Source organism: Sander lucioperca, chromosome 24, assembly GCF_008315115.2.
Source record: "Sander lucioperca isolate FBNREF2018 chromosome 24, SLUC_FBN_1.2, whole genome shotgun sequence".
NCBI classification, from domain to species: Eukaryota; Metazoa; Chordata; class Actinopteri; order Perciformes; family Percidae; genus Sander; species Sander lucioperca.
This window is the reverse complement of record NC_050196.1, coordinates 5,152,222-5,169,361: the sequence shown is the minus strand read 5'-3', so window position 1 is coordinate 5,169,361 and position 17,140 is coordinate 5,152,222. Positions and strand designations below refer to the sequence as shown.

The 17,140-nt window shown below is 44.3% G+C and overlaps 1 protein-coding gene across 3 annotated transcripts in view; it reads left to right on the top strand.

The window, feature by feature from the left end:
* The window catches only part of hecw2b (HECT, C2 and WW domain containing E3 ubiquitin protein ligase 2b), a 132,051-nt gene that overhangs the window by 87,088 nt on the left and 27,823 nt on the right, over positions 1 to 17,140 (top strand). For all 3 annotated transcript variants that reach the window (XM_035998791.1, XM_031292271.2, XM_031292265.2), the window contains 2 exons: positions 4,450 to 4,546; positions 4,749 to 4,832. In XM_035998791.1, the coding sequence (XP_035854684.1) occupies positions 4,450 to 4,546; positions 4,749 to 4,832 (181 nt within the window). The remainder of the gene's footprint in view (positions 1 to 4,449; positions 4,547 to 4,748; positions 4,833 to 17,140) is intronic.

Sequence of the window (17,140 nt, the reverse complement as noted above, 5' to 3'; positions counted from 1 at the left end):
CACAATTCTTTAGATTCCACAATTGACATATGCATTTTTGGACATAACCATCTGTTCTGTATGTTCAAAAATATAAAAATAATAAAACAATTGATCTAAAAAAAAAGACTGGACATAACCTTCCTTATCTGGATGGGATTCCCCATTCCATTAACATTCCAGATGGAGAAACGTTCAGAGCTAAGTTAAGTTAGACGACATAACTATATATTAAAATATCAAAGCCATCTTCTGAACACATAACAAATACAAAGTGGTGATGAGTAAACACAACTAAATCCCAAATAATCACAGAACAGTCCATGTGCACCTGAACCTGAATTCACTTGATTGACATCTCTTGAAAATGTTATACAGTATGTGATTATTTATTTATTTATTCCTGTCCATGTTCATTATGACAGATTTACCTGTGTACTGTCCAATTGGATTCTGTCATTGGTTTTGGGGGAAGGAGTGTCTCCATTGATGTGTTGATGTGTGTCCTGATGATGTGTTGTGTTTACAATGTTGTTGGCATCTGGTGGTGCTTTTTCTGTGTATGTGGTTTTAGACATCCTGCTGCACACTAAATTTCCTTTTCTAAGGATAAATAAAGTGGAACTTGAACTTGAAAAGTTCGTCTTTTCGGTCCATAATCACTTCACACGATCCATCTCCCATGCACTGCTACTGAAAAAAAGTCCAACCAGAGTAATACAAAAGTAAATATGTCCAAGTAGGATCCCAGCCGGTGTCTCACATTAGCACCAGTCCATGCCATGAGAGAGCAGAGAAAAAAGGCAACGCAGCCATCAGCAGAGGCTGCACATCATTATACACTCACCTAAAGGATTATTAGGAACACCTGTTAAATTTCACGTTAATGAAATTATCTAATCAACCAATCACATGGCAGCTGCTTCAATGCATTTAGGGGTGTGGTCCAGGTCTAGACAATCTCCTGAACTCCAAACTGAATGTCAGAATGGGAAAGAAAGGTGATCTAAGCAACTTTGAGCGTGGCATGGTTGTTGGTGCCAGACTGAGTATTTCACAATCTGCTCAGTTACTGGGATTTTCACGCACAACCATTTCTAGGGTTTACAAAGAATGGTCTGAAAAAGGAAAAACATCCAGTATGCGGCAGTCCTGTGGGTGAAAATGCCTTGTTGATGCTAGAGGTCAGAGGAGAATGGGCCGACTGATTCAAGCTGATAGAAGATTAACTTTGACTCAAATAACCACTCGTTACAACCGAGGTATGCAGCAAAGCATTGGTGAAGCCACAACACGCACAACCTTGAGGCAGATGGGCTACACCAGCAGAAGACCCCACCGGGTACCACTTATCTCCACTAAAAATAGGAAAATGAGGCTACAATTCGCACAAGCTCACCAAAATTGGACAGTTGAAGACTGGAAAAATGTTGCCTGGTCTGATTAGTCTCGATTTTTGTTGAGACATTCAGATGGTAGAGTCAGAATTTGGCACAAACAGAAAGAGAACATGGATCCGTCATGCCTTGTTACCACTGTGCAGGCTGGTGGTGGTGGTGGTGTAATGGTGTGGGGGGGGGGTGTTTTCTTGGCACACTTTAGGCCCCTTAATACCAATTGGGCATCGTTTAAATGCCACAGCCTACCTGAGCATTGTTTCTGACCATGTCCATCCCTTTATGACCACCTCCTCTGATGGCTACTTCCAGCAGGATAATGCACCATGTCACAAAGTTCGAATCATTTCAAATTGGTTTCTTGAACATGACAATGAGTTCACTGTACTAAAAGGGCCCCCACAGTCACCAGATCTCAACCCAATAGAACATCTTTGGGATTGGTGGAACTCGAGCTTTGTGCCCTGGATGTGCATCCCACAAATCTCCATCAACTGCAAGATGCTATCCTCTCAATATGGGCCAACATTTCTAAAGAATGCTTCCAACACCTTGTTGAATCAATGCCACGAAGAATTAAAGCAGTTCTAAAGGTGAAAGGGGGTCAAACACGGTATTAGTATGGTGTTCCTAATAATCCTTTAGGTGAGTGTAAGGCTGAATCCCATTTCTCTGTCTTACCCCTACCCCTTTGTCTTACCCCTTACGTCTATGTCCCTCGAAACCGAGTGGTAAGGGCTAGGGGTGAAAACATACCCCTATGAAATGAGATGCCACTTGGTTACATCATCATACATACTTAGGTCTGTTTGCAATAAATATTTGTATACACACTGCATGGTGTGTTGTATATCTGTTTCAGTTATCACTGTTTTGAATGTCATTGATGTTCAGAAACACTTTCTTTGTTAACAACTATTAGAACCATAACTTACATGTCACACACATATAAAAAAGGCACTCAAATGTATAAAACTAAAAAAAGACACACAAGACCACAAACAAACAGAAAACTACAGCTATTCTAAAATTCCAAACCACAGTCTGATGCCTGTTGGCCAGTAACCTTTCCCCTCATACCCCATTTCTTTCATTAGTGTCCTGTATCAAACCAACGACAAAGTACAGGTGCATGACCAGGAATCAATTACACATGATTACAATAATACAGTACCAACGCAGAAACTTCTGCTCGTTTTCAGCCCGAAAGTGGATCAGCTGCCGGGTTTCCTCAGGAGGTGTGATACAGGACGGTAAATGTAAAGCACGTATCGATGTCTCCAAAGCAAGTAGTGTTATGCACTGATATCAAACGAAATTCGCTGCTAATGGAGTTTAGTTAACACTGTAGACATGCATGGAGTCCATTCAAGGCAGAGAAATGCGGGACTGTTGTGCAAATAAGTAATGTAACGTTAACGTTAGCGTTAGCATAGCAAGCTAGCGATTTTTAAAAACGTTTCAATTACAAATATGGTTGCAAATATATATGTACAGGACTGTATAGAGCACAAAACAAGACTGTCATAATTTTTAAATCAATTCTTTAAGCCCAAAATACTTACATTTATGGGTCTCTCTGGTTGATCTGGCCGCCATTGTTCCTTGTTGCGCAATGTATCTAGCCCTTCCCCTTAGCCCTACCCCTCGATCAAAATGAGTAAGGACAGCCCTTACTTTGACGTGAATGCGCAAAACTAATGGGAAGGGGTAAGGGTAAGGGGTAAGACAGAGAAATGAGACGCAGCCTAAGTCCCTTGCAGACAAATCACTCAATTTCTATGAATGCCATCACCTTTCGGGGGCATTCAAATGTCTTAACTCCAGCTATGGCTTCTATTTTAAGTTTGGCAGGATACAGGATTCGGAATCTCACCTCTCTCTCATGAAGCTTTTTCTTACACTCCTTGAACCTGTCGTGCTTTATCTGTGTCGCTCTGAAAAAGTCTGGAAATAGTATTATGTTGTTATTCTGCCAGGATAGCTTGCCCTTGCTTCTCGCTGCCTGCAACACCAGGTCCCGGTCCGATGATCTTAGAAATCTCGCCAGAATGGTCCTGGGTCTGCCCCCTGCCTGGGGCTGCTGGACGGCTGTTCTGTGTGCATGCTCAATCTCAGTCTCTCTCTCAGTCTCCAGCAACTCCCAAATCAGGTCACCCAAAACTTCACTGTATCTCCTCCCTCCTTACTCTCTGGGATGCCCACAAAATGGACATTATTGCGTCGGTATCGATTTTCTAAATCAATATTTTCCCAAAGCATGTTGACCTCTCTCTTGCTAGTGGCAGGATCATCCAGTCTTTCCCCTTTCGGCCGCCTCTAAACTCTTGACGTGACTCTCAACCTCATTCATTTTGGTGACCAGGCCGAAAACCGAAATTGCCCTTTAACGCCTCCAGCATTAGTTTATATATATCTTCAGGAAGACAGGAACTTCAGAGAGTTGGGACAGCACGACACAATAACACATCGTGGTTAAACTATACTGCCTGCCTAAATTCTTTCCTCAATTAAGTGTTCATTAAATGCTTCTGTGTAATAGCCAAAACACACCGGGTGCAGAAGCGCAGCAATTAGCTGTGAAGCGCGAAGTGGAGCTATTTTCATTTCGGCGCCCATATTATCCAATCTGTCCGTTCATACCAGCTGCGAGCGTTTTGGCGTCTCCTCTATTTGTTCCGCGAGTGATAGTGTCAAGCCAGGCAGGTCATCACATACAGGAAGGCCACAGTGCAGCTGAATACTTTACTTCTTTAATTCTTGACTTCTTAGCTGTCTACAGCGAGACACGCAATTAGGCACACAGAGAGAGAGACCGACGAACGGACAGACAGTGACACACACACACACACACACATATTGAGAGAGAGAGAGAGAGAGAGAGAGAGAGCCTAGAGGAGAAAGATCGCTTTGTGACCGGCGTGGAGAAATGCACGTCCGGTATGAATGGGCAGGCGCACGATCATGCACGAATCTACGCTGCTGTAATTCATCAAGGTCTCCCGAATCATATGTGAAGTGAGTTGTGCTGCTCCTGAGTTTTTCCTTAACAATATGTGTATGCTTTTTTCAGCTTACAATGACAAGATTGTGTCATTTCTTCGACAACCAAACATCTTTGAGATTTTGCAGGAGAGACAGCCTGATTTCAACTGGAATCATTCACTCAGGTACACACACACACACACACACACATACACACACACACACACACACCTATATATTTTAATCCATAACCAAGGTACCTAACACAAAGTTTATGAGTTACCTTTAGTATTTTTTAGTATTATTAAGTATTTTTATGTATAGCTTAGATATGAAACAAAGATAGTCACTAGCATCTGTCTCAGTGTAATGTTGCTATGACAACAGGGAGAAGGTGCAGCTGATACGCACAGATGGAGGGTCAGGATTGGCCAGGCTGTCAGGTGATGCTGATCTTGTCATGCTACTAAGGTGAGACCTGATTCCTTTTGTCTTCCCTTTCTTCAATGTCTCAATCCCTCTCTGATGTTTCCTTATTTAATTTCTGATTTATTTTTGGTTGGACCGCAGCAATGCAAGGCCAGCCCTATAAGTGTGAAAGTTGGTCACTGAGTCACTGTTTAGTGATGAAGTTACACCAATGTTCAGAAAAGTGATGACGTGAGTGATGGTGTTCCCATTGGTCGTTGCTCTTTTGAAATGTTTTGGCGCTGGCATTTCTTACGTCCTCAGCCGTTCTGTTTATTGTCGTTCATTCCGTATCTATCGCCCACTAAGGATGGAATATTCTGCTGATGTTGGATTAATCATCTCTGAGGGCTGTCGGAAGTGTGAATCAGTAAAAGAAGAAAACCTCCTTAGATTAGAGTACGCTAGATATGGCGTTAAATTTGTGCCGCATTCCTGAGCAAGTAATTGTATATTTGAGAAATATATTTTGCAAGCACATACATTACATTATATTTGCACGTTTGCTATTATCCATATTAACGTGAAATAATAAGCTCTCTCACGCAGTTTACTTATGTGCCCTTTCACAAACTCTTGCTCGGTCCACTGGCATGGTCATGTCTCCCTCTCTTTCTCAACCTATCCAGACTGTGCATGCTCAACTCTGCCCGCACACATCCCTCAACGTGCCACAGTGTTACAATGTGCCACAAAATCAACAAATCTGAGAATTAAAGGTCAGTTCTGACTGGCTGTTTGTCTCCAATTAGATAGCTAGTAGAACTATTTACAGCATCCCAGTGTTGGGTTGAAGTCTGTTCCCCCGTCGAATAATGTTTACCTCCTGTTAAAATGCATAGTGCCCCCCTCTGTTTGTTTCAGGCTTATGTACGGGGACACACATATCGACGGGGGAACACCTGTTGCATATTGAAGAAAAAAAAATGACTAAAGTGGAGTTGTTCAACTACTGGATTAAAATTCATTATTGACTTATATTACAGAAATGCCTTAATAGTTTTGTGTATTATAATGCTGTTGTGTTGTTTGAATTACAATAACTTATATCTCCTTGTGTGACTGACGTTAGTTTGACTCATCCTTCTCAAACAATCTAACGTTAGCATAGCAGCAGACCATATAGTCTATGCAGCCGACATATACGGTGGCCGACAGGGGAAAACGCACTGCAACTTAATGAAACACACGCAAATAGACAAAACACAAGCAAATTAAGAAAACATCTTCATTAATTTGACAACACATGCACAGCATTTAGCAAATGTGCTGCAAATACACACAACCAAATACAGAAACACGCTGCAAATACACACAACAGAGAGAGAGAGAGAGAGAGAGAGAGAGAGAGAGAGAGAGAGAGAGAGAGAGAGATTTTGCATTGTTTCTGTGCTTTTCTTTTTGCATCGTTTGTGTATTTGGTTGTGTTGTGTGTATTTGCAGCGTGTTTGCTAAATGCTGCGCATGTTTTGTCAAATTAATGAAGATGTTTTGCTTGTGTTTTGTCTATTTGCGTGTGTTTCATTAAGTTGCAGCACGTTTGCCCCTGTTGGCCACCGTAGACATGTCATCTAAACAGCAACACAAATGTCACCCTCCAAATCACCAACCACCATGTTCATCAACCGCTGGAATGTTGCTGGTGCACTCCGCAAAACAAAAATGCATCACCTTATATGAATACAGATGATGTTATAAATGCAAAAATCTCTTGTGCTCTCTTTGACAATAGTACCTGCCAATAACACTTAAGCAGATTCCATTTTCTCACAGATTTTGCAGATCCAACCTGGTCGATCCGTCATCCATCTGCAGAAGTGAAAATGTGTGTGAAACTGTTGACATTACGAAAATCAAAGCAAAATCTGGGTGTGTTATCAGAATTAGGGACAAGCAGGCAAGAGGAAGCCTGGCTAAAAGATGATGGTTCAGCAATGTAGTTTCAAGCTAAATCGCTATTTTTCAATTGAATTGAATTCAATTTTAGTATCAAATCATAACAAGAGTTATCTCGAGACACTTTACAGATAGAGTAGGTCTAGACCACACACTGTAATTTATAAAGTCCCAACAATTCTAGTAATTCCCCCAAGAGCAAGCATAGTGCGACAGTGTCGAGGAAAAACTCCCTTTTAGGAAGAAACCTCGGCCAGACCCAGGCTCTTGGTAGGCGGTGTCTGACGGTGCCGGTTGGCAATGTGATGAACAGTGGCAATAACAGTCACTATAAAGATAAGATCAGTGACTAAAAAATGGTAGTCATAGTAGTTTATGTCATAGTAGGGCACTGCAGGGCATTACAGTATGTAGCGTGGCACAGCAGGGCATGGCTGGACGTAGCAGGTTCAGCAGGACGCAGCAGGGCACCGCAGAGCGTAGCAGGGTGTAGTGAAGTAGGACCACGACGACAGCTGCAGCCAAGATCTTGGTGCCATCCTAATGGCGCCATCCTAATCCAAGGAACCTAGCTCCAAGGAACCTAGCTCTGGGGAGTAAAATCCCCAGAGCTAGGTTAGTAACAAGCATTTCTGGATCTCCTCACTCCCTAACTATATGCTTTATCAAAGAGGAGGGTTTTCAGTTTATTCTTAAATGTGGTGACAGTGTCTGCCCCCCGAACCCAGACTGGGAGCTGGTTCCACAGGAGAGGAGCCTGGTAGCTGAAGGCTCTGGCTTGAATTGTAGAATCAGAATCCTTTGACTTGCACAGAAGCATTTAATGAACACTCAATTGAGGAGACAATTAAGCAGGCAGTACAGTTTAACCACGAATTGTCAAACTATGTGATAGAACCCAGACGCAGACTGCAGACAGTTTGAAGTTTTACACAGTTTATTGATGATTTAGACAAAGAAACAGAATGGACTGGTGGAATAAACCTCTCAGGCGACAGAGCAGTATGTGGACTCGGGCAGGGAGACGAAGCATGCAGGACTGGTGACGGCAGGTGGAGAGTGGCGTCAGCAGGCAGGTTGAGAGACTGAAGAGCAGAGTGGTTCTCCTTCGAAACACAAAGAACAGCATACAGGTTACAGGCAAAACAGCAGGTAACAAAAAGTACCTACGTGACTAGACTTAACTATCCGGCGCTGAGCAGAGAGCAGCCACAGCTTAAGAAGCTGCGCTGATGAGCCACGGAAAACAGGTGGTTGATTATCGATTGCCTGCAGCTGCGAGTCATCCCGGGAGTGGCCAGTCACACCCACTGCACTGAGAAGGAGAAAGAGCAAGCAGAGGAGAGGTAGAGGAAAAGAGAGAGAGAGAAAACTCCAGGGAAGCCCAGCTTGTCACTTCCCCACTAGTGGATTCATGACAGTACCCCCCCTCCGACGGCCGCCACCTGGCGGACCACCCAGCTTGTCGGGGTAAAGGCGATGGAAGTCCCTGACCAGGGACGCATCCAGGATCTGGCGGCGGGGAATCCAACTCTTCTCCTCCGGACCATAATCCTCCCAGTCCACCAAATACTGCAGACCGCGGCCGCGGCGACGAGAATCCAGCAGCCGGTTCACCGTGTAAGCGGGAGCATCATCAATCATCCGCGGGGGAGGAGGGGCGGGAGGAGGAGGCAGCAGCGGGCTGATGGCAACAGGTTTGATGCGAGAGACGTGGAATGAAGGGTGTATCCTCATGGAACGTGGAAGCCGGAGCCTAACCACAGCGGGGTTGATGACCTTCTCAATCACGAAGGGCCCGACAAACTTCGGAGAGAGCTTGTGAGAGGCAGTGCGAAGGGGAAGATCCCTAGCCGACAACCACACCCTGTCACCCGCAGAGTACTTGGGGGCAGGAGTGCGATGGCGGTTAGCCTGACGCTGGTACTGAGCAGAAGTCTTCAACAAGGCAGAGCGTGCTCGTTGCCAGGTCCGATGGCATCGGCGGATATGCGTCTGGACAGAGGGAACAGCGATCTCCTTCTCCAAGGCGGGAAACAAGGGAGGCTGATATCCATAAACGCACTGGAAAGGCGACATCCCAGTAGGAGTAGTGGGAAGAGTGTTGTGGGCATATTCAACCCACGGAAGCTGGGTGGCCCAGGACGTGGGATTGGTGGCAACCATGCAGCGAAGAGTTGATTCCATCTTCTGGTTGGCCCTCTCAGCCTGGCCGTTGGATTGAGGATGGTACCCAGATGAAAGGCTGACGGTGGCTCCCAAGGCTCGACAGAAGTCCTTCCAAACAGCTGACACAAACTGAGGACCACGGTCTGACACGATGTCCACAGGGAGGCCGTGGAGACGGAAAACCTCCCTAACCAGCAGGTCAGCAGTCTCCCTGGCAGAAGGTAACTTGAGAAGAGGCAACAGGTGAACAAATTTACTAAAACGATCAATGACAGTGAGGATGACCGTCTTACCCTCAGAAGGTGGAAGTCCCGTAACAAAATCTAGCGCCAGGTGGGACCAAGGGCGGCGAGGAATGGACAGAGGGTGAAGCAAGCCAGAACTAGGTCGATATGAGCTCTTATTTTGGGCGCACACAGAACAAGCCGCGATGTAGGCCTTGGTATCCTTCTCCAAGGCGGGCCACCAGAATCTCCTGCGGAGAAAAGCGATAGTACGGGACACTCCCGGATGGCCCGTAACCTTAGATGTGTGAGCCCACTGCAAAACTTCAGCTTTGATGGATGCAGGAACAAAAAGACGATCCTGAGGACCGTTACCTGGACCAGGGTCAGTCTCCTGGGCCTTACGGACCCTATCCTCTATGCTCCAGGTCAGAGATCCCACCACGCAGGTGCTGTGTCGGGTGTGGACTGGAACTCTTATTGCAACAACTTAATGTTGCGGGATCCAGGTCTGTAGGTGATGGTGAAACAAAAACGACCAAAAAACAGAGCCCACCTAGCTTGGCGGGGATTTAGACGTTTAGCAGAACGAATGTACTCAAGGTTTTTATGATCTGTCCATATCACAAACGGTTGAGATGCACCCTCCAGCCAGTGTCGCCACTCCATCAGAGCCGTCTTGATGGCTAAGAGCTCCCGATCCCCCACCGCATAGTTCTGTTCAGCAGGAGAAAGACGGCGTGATAGAAAAGCACAGGGATGCATTTTACCGTCAACCACCGACCGTTGAGAGAGAACAGCCCCAACCCCCACATCTGAAGCGTCCACCTCCACAACGAATTGTCTGCTAGGGTCAGGTTGAACGAGGATGGGTGCTTCAGTGAAGCGTCTTTTGAGTCCTGAAAACGCTTTCTCTGCATCTGGAGACCACAGAAAAGCTCTAGAGGTGGAAGTGAGGTTAGTTAGTGGTGCAGCAATTTGGCTGTAATTGCGAATGAATCGTCTGTAAAAGTTGGCAAATCCCAGAAACCTCTGCAACTGTTTGCGATTCTCAGGTCGAGGCCACTCCTGTACGGCTCTCTCCTTTACAGGATACATCTTAAGCTCACCTTGAGAGACGATGTATCCCAGAAAGGATGTGGTGGTAGTGTGAAACTCACATTTCTTGGCCTTAACAAAAAGACGATTCTCCAGAAGGCGTTGCAGGACTTGGCGGACATGTTGCACATGCTCAGATGGGGTTCTGGAAAAAATCAGAATGTCATCCAAATAAACAAAAACGAAGCGATCAAGCATGTCTCTGAGTACGTCATTGACCAAACTCTGGAAGACAGCAGGAGCATTGGTTAATCCGAAAGGCATAACTAAATACTCAAAATGACCAAGTGGGGTGTTAAATGCTGTTTTCCACTCATCTTCCTCTCTGATGCGAACCAGGTGGTAGGCGTTTCGCAGGTCTAGTTTGGAAAAGATGGTAGATCCCTGGAGAGAGTCAAAGGCAGAGTTCATTAGAGGCAGAGGGTACTTATTCTTAACTGTGATCTTGTTTAGACCCCTGTAATCAATACACAGTCTCAATGTCCCATCCTTCTTTCCCACAAAGAAAAATCCAGCCCCCACAGGAGATGAGGAGGGACGGATTATGCCAGCGTCCAGTGAAGACTTTATGTAGGTCTCCATTGCCTCGCGTTCCGGTCTTGACAGGTTATAGAGGCGACTACTGGGGAGAGAGACATCTGACAAAAGATCAATGGCACAATCGTAGGGTCGGTGAGGTGGTAAGGTGAGTGCTTGATCCTTACTAAAAACCGCCTGGAGATCAAGGTATTCAGAGGGAATATTAGATAAATCAGTACCTGAGCTACTGACTGGTTGAGGTGAACTAGACAGGGGTCGAGCAGAGCGGAGACAATTACAATGGCAGAATGTACTCCAACCGACTATCTTAGCAGTTGACCAATCGATATTTGGGTTGTGTTTAACTAACCAAGTGTGACCCAAAATAAGTGGAACAAACGGAGTGTCAATTATGAGAAAGCTGATCTCCTCAATGTGATTTCCGGAGAGATGAAGGCGGATGGGACAGGTTTGAGATGTTACACGGGCTAACAGTCCATCCAGTGCATTAGCAACAATAGGCGTGGTGAGTTTAACAGTGGGGATACTAAGCTGCTTCACCACCTCAAAGTCTAAAAAACTCATCAGCGCCAGAGTCAATAAGAGCAAAAAGTTCATGAGACTGACCTTGGGTGGTGATGGTGGCTTGAAGCTTAGTGCGAGGGCGAGGAGACATGGGTGTTGAAGTTGGACTCACTAGAATACTCCTCCCATCTAGCGAGTCCTCCTGTTTAACGGACGGCCGGGGCAAGCTGCGAGGCGGTGACCAGACGCTCCACAATATAGGCAACACTGATTGGAGATCCGACGCTGGCGTTCCTCAGGGTCCAACTGGTGACGTCCCAGTTGACTCACTCAGTCCTTTGATGAAAACAGCCTGCAAAGACACAGCGTTCCAGCCACTCTCCACTGCCAGTGTGCGAAACTCAATGGAATATTCCGCGACGCTGCGCAGCCCCTGACGGAGAGAAAGCAGGCTTGTAGAAGCGTCTTTTCCGTTAATAGGATGATCAAAAACTTTCCTGAGTTCATTACAAAAAGAAGCGTAGGTAGAGGCTGATGAGGCTTGCTTATCCCAAACAGCTGAAGCCCATTTAAGAGCGTCTCCCCTTAGCAACCCGATGACATAAGCAATCCTGGCTCGATCAGTAGAAAAAGAATGGGGCTGTAGCTCAAAAACCAGATTGCACTGTAGCAAAAAAGGCTGACAAAATCCAAAATCTCCATCATACCTTTCGGGGGTAGAAACCATGGGTTCCCGGTCCAAACTAGTGACAACTGGTTGACTCACAGTTGGTTCAGCTGCGGGCAGAGGAGTGGAGGCTGGGAGGGCGGTGTGTGGAAAGCGCCTTGAGTTCCTCCATAACTCCCTGGAGAATATTTCCATGCTGGCTCAGGACAGAGCCCTGATTGGATAATTCCTCCTGAACTGCACTAAAGTCTGCTGGGTTCATACTGGCCGGATAGTACTGTCAAACTATGTGAAAGAACCCAGACGCAGACTGCAGACAGTTTGAAGTTTTACACAGTTTATTGATGATTTAGACAAAGTAACAGAATGGACTGGTGGAATAAACCTCTCAGGCGACAGAGCAGTATGTGGACTCGGGCAGGGAGACAAAGCATGCAGGACTGGTGACGGCAGGTGGAGAGTGGCGTCAGCAGGCAGGTTGAGAGACTGAAGAGCAGAGTGGTTCTCCTTCGAAACACAAAGAACAGCATACAGGTTACAGGCAAAACAGCAGGTAACAAAAAGTACCGCGACAGATACAAAACTGGACGTTCACCTACGTGACTAGACTTAACTATCCGGCGCTGAGCAGAGAGCAGCCACAGCTTAAGAAGCTGCGCTGATGAGCCACGGAAAACAGGTTTAACAGATTATCGATTGCCTGCAGCTGCGAGTCATCCCGGGAGTGGCCAGTCACACCCACTGCACTGAGAGAGGAGAAAGAGCAAGCAGAGGAGAGGGAGAGGAAAAGAGAGAGAGAGAGAAAACTCCAGGGAAGCCCAGCTTGTCACTTCCCCACTAGTGGATTCGTGACACGAATGTGTTATTGTGCTAAAGCCTAGTTCAGCCTATCTCTCTTTCTGGGAAGTATGCAAAAGTGTGGCTGGCCCACCAACCTCCAAAAGGAGACAGTCCTGAAACAAAACATTCCCTTATCATGCAGCTGTCTATGTAGACTCCTTGAGTCTGTAGAGACTGGCCGAATATTCTCGTCCCCTGACCTGTGACCTATGAATGACCTGATGTTGTCTAAGCTCTTCCTTTGTCTCATCATACCACAACATGGTGTTTCTGGAAATTCCACCACAACAGGCATCTGTCAATCAAAGTGACCACTCTGATGAGTTATAACATAAATTCAACCCCCCAGAGTTGTCGTGACGGGTAAACTTAGCTATAGAGACCAAAGCCGTTTTTTGAACCAGGCTGTAAACATGTTTAATTCTGCTAAAGTTGGGCATGTTAACAAGGGGGTCTACGGAAATAAACTCACTTCTGCAGCCAGCCTCAAGTGACCACTCGATGAACTGCAGTTTTTGGCATTTCCGCATGTGCATCACTGCTCAGTACGGGAGGTTGCCCTTTGGGTTAGACAGAGCCCCAAGGAGATGCTACTTACAAATCTTGCTTGACTTCCCAAAAAACTTTTTCTTTTGTTTCTGTGTCTTTTAGCAAACATGCAAAATACATCTGTTGACTTCAATGTTAGTCTAAATTTTAACACTGCACCATGTAAACATGAACACCTCCATTTTCTCTTGTTTCTCTTTAGATTAACACTGCAACATGTAAACACAGGCACCACCTTTTTCAGTTGTTTCTCTATAGATTTCAAAAATGTAAAATAAATGGCCTCGGTTGTTAACTTAGGTACATGTTCTTAGACAAAAATTAAGACAAGATAAAATAATAATCCTAATATTCAAGACAATACAATAACATAATACCAAAATAGACAACAAACTGTAAACCAATGGTTATATTATGTATTAGTGGTAAAACAATACGCACATACAGAGTGGTTGCACAATAATTGGAAGCTATGGAAGTGAGGATGGTCGAATTGCTTACATTAAAACCAGTATATATGGTCAAAAAATTTCATTTCTATGTATATACTGTATGCCACAAATCATTTTAGCCCGGAGTTCTTTGGCACAATTAGCAAGACTTTATGTGACCTGCAGGACTTTTCAGTTATTATTGGCGCTGACATGAACGCTGTCCTGGACCCCTTACTCGATAGATCTACTGCACCTTCTCAACATATTCCTCCTTCAACAATTGCCTTCCAAGGTTTAATTGACGATTTCAGTCTCACAGATCTATTTAGAGCTATAAACCCTTCTTCAAGACAATATAGTTTTTATTCGTACAGACACAAAACCTATTCAAGGATAGATCATTTACTAGCTTCTGCAATTTTATACTCTGAAATTCATTCAGCTGTGATTTATCCTAACTCTTTATCTGACCATTGTGTTATCGCATCACAGCTCACACTTGCCAAGACTCCAACTAAGGCCACAAGATGGCGATTTAACACCACATTACTTAAAAACAATGATTATTGTGTCCATTTCAGAAATACTTTTACCTGATGAAGGTCTGAGACCGAAACGTATTTTTCTAAATAAATTATTGCTTGCGTAATGGTCAGTGTGCGGGACTCTTCTCTAAGAAATACTTTTAAAACATTTATCTCAGAGAATGCTAGCTCAGTAGAGGACCTTCGAGTCTTATGGGGCGCAATTAAGCGATTTGTAAGGAATACGACTATTTCCTTCGCTTCTTACCTTAATCGAACAAGGCTGGGCAAAATTAATTCACTTGAAAATGAATTACAAAGGCTAGAACGGGCTCAGCAGAGGGATGGCGCATCAGAGGACAGTAAAAAGAAAATCGACACAGTCAGAATGAAGTTGAACAACATTTTGAGATTACGAGCTGAATTTCAAATTCATAGGACCAGAAGGAACTATTATTTTAATGGCTTGAGGCCAAGTCACTTGCTCTCTCTTAATCTGCAAAAATGTGAAAAATATTCCAACATTACAGCTATCAGCTCAGACAAAAAACTGCTGACTGCTCCCAAAGAAATCAATACTGCTTTCCAAAATTTTTATGCAGACCTATACAAATCTGAAATATCATTGGATAAAACTAAATGTGACACCTTCTTATAAGATTTAGAGCTTCCTACGCTTACGCCAGAAGATGCACAGCGCCTTGGTGAACCAATCACTCTGACTGAGTTGAAAGGTGCGATACTGGAATGAAAAAAGGCAAGTCTCCGGGATGGGATGGAATTCCCCCAGAGTTTTATCTCACCTTTTGGGAAGAGCTGGGACAATACTTTTTAGCCATGGTTCGTAAAGCTGTTGAAGTTGGTGCCTTTTTTAATGACATGAATGCTGCTTTGATAGCTGTATTGCCCAAACCCAATAAGGACACCACTAAATGTGGGAACTATAGACCATTATCTATCCTTAATGCCGAGATAAAATCTTTGCCCGTATACTGGCCTCGCGATTAGACCCCCACATAACTACGCTAATTAAGAGTGACCAGACGGGCTTTGTGAAATCACGACTTGCTTCTGACAATGTACGGCATCTGCTTCATGTAATTCATGCTGCCTAGGATATTCCCTCTCCATGTGCAATATTGAGCCTTGACGCAGAAAAAGCCTTTGATAGGCTAGAATGGGATTACCTGTGGATGGTTCTACAGTGCTTTAAATTGGGTTAAACTTTTATTAATTTAACTAAACTACTATACAATAACCCATCTGCAATGATAAACACGAATGGCATCATATCAAACAAGTTTAATTTATCACGCTCGTGCCGACAGGGATGCCCATTAAGCCCTTTTCTTTTTATTTTGTCATTAGAGCCCCTCGCACAGAAAATTCGTCAACACCCGATTATTTCCCTCATAACTTTTAACAACACCACACACTCCATATCGCTGTATGCTGATGATATATTATTATTTTTTTGATAGAGCAGCCATATCATTATCGCATATTTTGGATACTTTTCACGAATTTAGCTCTCTATCTGGTTATAAAATCAATTGGACCAAATCGGCGCTTCTCCCTTTAAACTCTAAATTGAACCTGAACTCATTACCTCTGCACATCCCAGTGGTCAAACAATTTAATTTAATACTTGGGGGTGGACATTTTTCCGTCATTAGCCAATATTGCCAATAAGAATTTTCAGGGCATCTATAATAAAGTTGAGGCGGATCTTAGTAGATGGTCTCACTTGTCAAAATCATTACAAGCTCGTGTGTCAATTGTTAAAATGGATATTTTACCACGCATACATTTCTTTTCCTCAATGTTGCCCTTACCACCCCCAATTGATTACTGGAAAAGAGTCCACTCTTTGGTCTCTAAATTTATTTGGGGAGGGAAACGGCCACGGGTGAGGTTAGCAACACTTCAACGGCATAAAACAGATGGTGGTCTTTCCGTGCCTAACTTTAAATATTATTTTTGGTCATTTGTACTGAGACCACTCTCAGATTGGCTTAACCCCAATTTGATCACTGTTGGAAACCTATAGAAAAGAACCTAGCATCCCCACACAGACTGGAGGATCTGATTTACTCCGCTGTCCCTTTGAAACGAGCTAAACTGCAGCTTGGTCCAATAATGAGTTTACTCTTATCAACATGGGTTATTGCTGAGAAGGAATCTAAGAGCACATGTAAATGGCACCTGAATAGTCCACTCTTCAACAACTATTCCCTACTCACTGGGGGGGTCTCATTCTCATCCCCGGATTGGAGCTCTAGGGGTAGATATGTTTTAGCTGATGTATATAACGAGAACAGGCTTCGTGACTTTAATGATCTGAGACTGCCTTACCAATTGCCTGGAACATCTTTATTTCTGTACTTTCAACTACGGTCATCTATGAAAGCATATGGAGTACCATGGAGTTCTCCTCTTACTACCCACCCTTTGCACTCCATTCTGTACAATAGAGGCCGAAAAAGAGGTTTGGTCTCCCGAATATATTCACTTATCCGGGATGCCTCTTATAAAACCCTCCCCATCTTACATGTATGGTCTAGCGAACTGGAACACTACATCGGAGATGATTCACTGGACTGGGAAAAGATTTGGTCCTCGATTGTCTTTGCTTCTAAAAACCCGGACCATCACCAGATCGATTTCAATTATATCCACAGGACTTACCTCACTCCTAGGAGAAACTTTCTCATGAAATGTTTAACATCTCCAGTCTGCACCCTGTGCTCAGATGGACTTATAGGCTCATACATACATATGTATTGGGAATGCAAGGACGTGAGGCTTTTTGGGGTGAGGTCTGTGCTACTTTATCTAATGTACTGGATGTCACTGTACCATGTTT